We start from the raw sequence: 5,029 nt of genomic DNA, 5'->3' as shown, positions 1-5,029 counted from the left end.
TGGGTTTGGGTAGGGGTGGGGAGGGATTTGGGTAGGGGTAGGGAGGGGTGATAGTTTTGACGACGACAGTAGTGACATGGTGGTTGGTAGGGTGTGGGCGGGGCGATGGGTGGGATAGTCCAAACAAAGACGATTGTTCTTATTCTATTGAGAGATTTCATTCCAATTCCTACCAACCAAACGGTGGTCAAATTCCTTCAAAGGCAAATTCCTTTGATGGATTCCAATTCCATCAAATTCCATTATGTGAACCAAACATCTAAGATGTAACACTTTCCCAACATATCATTTTCCAGCACGATGGATATTTACAAGGATCAAAAGTCAAAACAATACTACCTTTCTTCACTGGTGCCGATGTTCCACTCACACATGCCAATTTGAGAGGCAGTCAGAAGGGTTCTTGTACCAGAGGAAAGCAATGAATCAGGTGAAACAGATATCACAGTGTGAACTGGGTTGCAGGACAACCCAGACCTGGATTCCAGGGGTGTTCGAGTTTGACGCATATCAAAAGCCAAAACCATGCCATTCTGCAGGTACAGAAAGATATGATAAACTGCAATAAAAAAAACCAGCTTGTTTAATGGAAACTTAAATAACAAGTACCTGTAATCCTGTGTAAACATAATGTGAACTGTCAATATCCCATGAACATGACCAAGCAGGAGCCTAAAGTAAATGGGACAACCATGGACCATATGTTAGTCAGCAGATGGATATAAATGAAATTATAACACTGAAAGCAGAAAAACGAAAATCACAATAAAATGGAGAATGCAATACAAAAATCTTTAATGGCTACTAAAATTTTATGATGTTAACAAAAGAAGAGTGATTCAAGCGTGAAATAAACTAGAGTATATCTAGCAGAAGAAATAATTTGGAAAAAGGTATATGCCATAAGGCATCATATCAAGCTCCTTTTGTGAACATTAACACCCATCATCCATAGCTCCTAAGTGCTTGGAGTTGTGTTGACAATGGCAGTTAGTCTGTATGCATTTTAATTTTGACACACATTTCTCTCTTTCTGTAACAAGTTTGCTTTGTAGAAGAATATGCAAACACTCACCATGTTGATTTATCAATTTGGCAARGAAAAGACAAGAATGTTACCGGCAAATCATAGGTAAGAATGGTGTTGTTGCTTTCTGTACTGAGGCCAACACAAGAAAAACCAAAACATATTTGTTCAGGAAGAGAAAACATTGATGTCAAAAACAATTATTAGATCAAGATGGAGAAAAGAATCATTATCACCTGACAACTGACAACTTCTTCCCCAAGCAAGCAAGCAGTGCAAGCCTGCTACAAGGTCTAACACAAACAGCCCTAACAGCTTTTGAATTTGCAGGAAGTTGAATATCTTCTCTGTCACTTGGAGCTACCAAACTTATCTGCACAATACCATAAACTTTATGTAAAAAGGTTCGTCTTATAGTCAAAAATGGCAAAATCACCATGAATGCAGCTTCATGCTAGGGCACAAAACTTACTTTTGTGAGTAAATTTGTTCCTCCCATCCCATTTAGTCTTCGAGCTACAATCATACACTGACCAGAAGCATCCATGTCAAAATATCGACCTCCATCTACCTGGAACTCTCCCTAGGGTAAATATAGTAATTAGATTAGATGCAGCTAAATAGTTGTGAGAAAATAAGGTACAATAATAGGCACAAAAGGTAAGATAATCCTGCATGTCAAAATCATGCTACTTTTACTCGGTTAAATTCCAGAATACATAAAGATTTAACAAACCACATTACCCTCTAATAAAAGCCATCTCATTTACACTTAAGACCTCACCAATCTTCCTCTTACTGTCTGTGTCTATCTTCTATACATAAGAAATCCAATTTGACACATACTTTAAGGCCGAGATAATGACCACCAACAGAAAAACTGCTTAATTATCAGCTTACGGTTATGAAGACATTAACAAGAATATTTTCCATAAAACTGCTTAATTATCACCTTCCAAAATATCTATGTTCATGAGATGACAGATGCCTAATCACAACAAAGCAAAGCATTATTCATATGCTTACAGTTACAACATGCAAATCAAGTAAAATTACAAGATGAAAAAAGTCTGTCCTTTCAGAAAGCAAACCACCATAGGTTGAAGTAATTTACTAGTTTCAGATGAGTAGCAGAATGTACATAATAATACTAAAGGTACACATAACCTGACTCCCACACAAAAACTGGCTAAAAGTAAGGCTTAAAGGACAAATTTACTAAGCACCTTATAGCTGGGGCCATAAACTCATTATCCCTTGCTCCCTATCCTAATATCTTTTCATCTCCCAAGTTTCTTTTCCATCTTCCTTTCATTCTTCCTATCTTCTTTCTTCCAGTTTCCACATCATTATTTATATTTAAAAAATATCATTTCCCCCTATTGTTTTAACTAGGGATGCTCATCGATTCGGATTTTGGTTTCCTCATTTCAACTGATTAGATTTGTTTGGTTTAAATCTTTTTAACCCGCTTTGTAATCTGTAAAACCAAACAGAATTCGTATATTGGTTTTCAATTTGAATTTCACCATCAAACAATTGAGACAGGATTTTGTATTTTTGGTTCAGTTTTAGGTTTGAATTAGGTTTTCATAAGTATAGTATTATTTTCATAATAGAATATATATATATATATATATATATAATTATATAGTATTTATATTTATATATATATAATCTGGTTTTCAGTTTGGTACAAATGGAAAACTTCCAACTAGAAAATCAAACCAGAAACAAAACATTAGATCGGATTTGGATCCAAACCAAACCGTGATCGAAAAACTGAATTCAAATTTGAATTCTAGTTTGGTTTTCGATTTTTAGGTCCACAGCAAAGATCAAACACCCCTAGTTTTAGGCACTTAAATTTGTTTTCAAGTTGTCAATCTAGTTGTGCATAATTTTTCATTCCAACAATTAGAGAGCATGTTGTAATCTTTCCACCAAAGGTAGCTGGAGCTACAATTAACACCAACCCTAAGTTTAGGTCTCTACTTGTCAAGGAACTTCCATAAGAAACTAATGGGGCATTACAATATACATGATGACAAAAATGTCTTGCTCAGCTGAATTCCTCCAACACTTTCAAGAACCGAGATCACATTTTAACAGAATTAGAAAAGGAACACGACAGAGATAGCAAGAGCACGATAAAAATTATTCACATGTAAATTGGACTTCTTTACCAAAAAAAGGTGCAGCTAAGTAGTTGGGGTATTTGGGGATTTCATGAGTTGCCAGTCTACCACAATATCAAGTTAGAGCCTGGAGCCTGACCCTTAACATACGTATAGTGGGGCTTGCATATAGCATATGTCCTTGCTATGTCTGCGGTCGTACAAGAGGACTAAGTGCATCTCCAACCCACCACTAAAATTCCAAATCTTTTTGTGTAGTATGGAGACATCTATATTTAAAGGCCTACTATTCATGGCCTCTAAAAAATTGTGTAGTGGCTTTTAGAGTTTTGTGTTTTAGTGTGTGGTTGGAAGTGTTTTGTGTTTTCGTGGGGATGGGCCAACATTTTAGTGTTTTCTAGAGGTGTGGGTTGGAGATGGCCTGGTTGTCTTTACTCACAAAGCCAAAACAACTTTTGTGATTCATTCCAAATATTCAATATCATGATTCTGAATGATGAGGTCTATTTGGGATTTGTTACTTTGTGTTGTTATATTATTTCCCGATTCGACATTCAAAAAGAATGTCATGTGTTCAAAAATGGACGCTGCCACTTACTGCTAACTCGCAGTGATGGTCGTGGGACAGGTGTGGTGTGGCCCTTAACAGGTCCTTAGAGGTGCACAAGGACCGGGCCTTATGTAACGCCCCACTTCTTTATATAATTTGGGTGCCGTTACTTTACATGATAGACTTTATTAAACTCTTGAATCTGAACTTGAAACTTTAGCTTTATTTAGTACATATCTTGAATTTACATCAAAGAAGAAACTACTTAGCATAAACGTAACCGTAATTTGTATTACAACAAAACTTGCTTTAAAAACTAAAAGCATTATACTTTATGCAAATCCTTCTTACTTCCTTCTTGAGATACATACATGAGATATATAAGCTATAAGCTTAGTGAGTATTTATAGTTTCATGAATGAGAAATTTTCATGATATTTTGTAAATGATAATTTATAAAAGCTCTTGATCATGTATAAAAATATTCTTTATTSTCATGCATAAACATTCWTAAAATACTATATTCTTTATCATGTATAAAACATTCTTTTGAGATCTCACTTGTCACATGCATGTATACCATACTTGTCTTGAGGTTTGCTAACCCCCGGGTCCATAAAAGGCTGCCCTATAAGATCCGTTTGCAAGACGTTCCTTCTTGTAATATCCCGTACGTTGGATATTATGGTTATACATAACATGTAAAAAATTTCATGCCTTGTGTAACACATATGATAACATGTAAATGATTTTCATGTCTTGTGTGTATACTTGTATTTAAACTTGTCATCATGCATATCTTGAATATGTATGTGTATCAATATTTTCATGTAAAACATAGCATGCCAACATATCTTGTAATGCATAAAATACTTCTATATATAGCATACCTGTATCTCATAAATCACATAAGTACTCACCTTGATTTGCCTACTTTTCCTTTGATTCCTTTCTTCGAGCTTAATTAGGTAAATATAGAGAGATTTCTTAGTTTTTGGTATGCATAAATAGCGACCCTTAAACCCCTATTTATAGATAAATTCATTGCATTAATTACTTGTTCTTCTTGCTCTAAAGATTGTACTCTTATGAGAGTTTGACACCTCACCAATAAGGATAAGAGAATCTTTACAACTCATGCTTCTAGTACTCCTTGTCATGCTTCCTAACTTGTCTTGTAATCAATAGTCTTGCCAACTCATACACTTCTAGCCTTAATAACTCATCACTAGCTTGCTTAGTCATGCTTGCTAGACTTGCCAACACACTTTTAGCCTTAACAACTCATCACTAGCTTGCTTAGTCATGCTTACT

General features: G+C 35.3%; 1 protein-coding gene across 1 annotated transcript in view; it reads right to left on the bottom strand.

Annotated features, from left to right (window-relative positions):
* LOC112507923 (E3 ubiquitin-protein ligase RFWD3-like) overlaps positions 1 to 5,029 on the bottom strand; it is an 18,972-nt gene that overhangs the window by 3,399 nt on the left and 10,544 nt on the right. Inside the window, exons 8-12 of the mRNA XM_025112678.1 lie at positions 1,500 to 1,610; positions 1,264 to 1,400; positions 1,120 to 1,159; positions 610 to 672; positions 340 to 533 (exon numbers count right to left, since the gene is read on the bottom strand). Of these exons, the coding sequence (XP_024968446.1) occupies positions 340 to 533; positions 610 to 672; positions 1,120 to 1,159; positions 1,264 to 1,400; positions 1,500 to 1,610 (545 nt within the window). The remainder of the gene's footprint in view (positions 1 to 339; positions 534 to 609; positions 673 to 1,119; positions 1,160 to 1,263; positions 1,401 to 1,499; positions 1,611 to 5,029) is intronic.

This window comes from Cynara cardunculus (assembly GCF_001531365.2).
Source record: "Cynara cardunculus var. scolymus isolate 2C chromosome LG 1, CcrdV1, whole genome shotgun sequence".
In the NCBI taxonomy this organism is placed as follows: Eukaryota; Viridiplantae; Streptophyta; class Magnoliopsida; order Asterales; family Asteraceae; genus Cynara; species Cynara cardunculus.
Note: the sequence above shows the minus strand (reverse complement) of the source record. Positions and strands in the feature narration are given on the sequence as shown.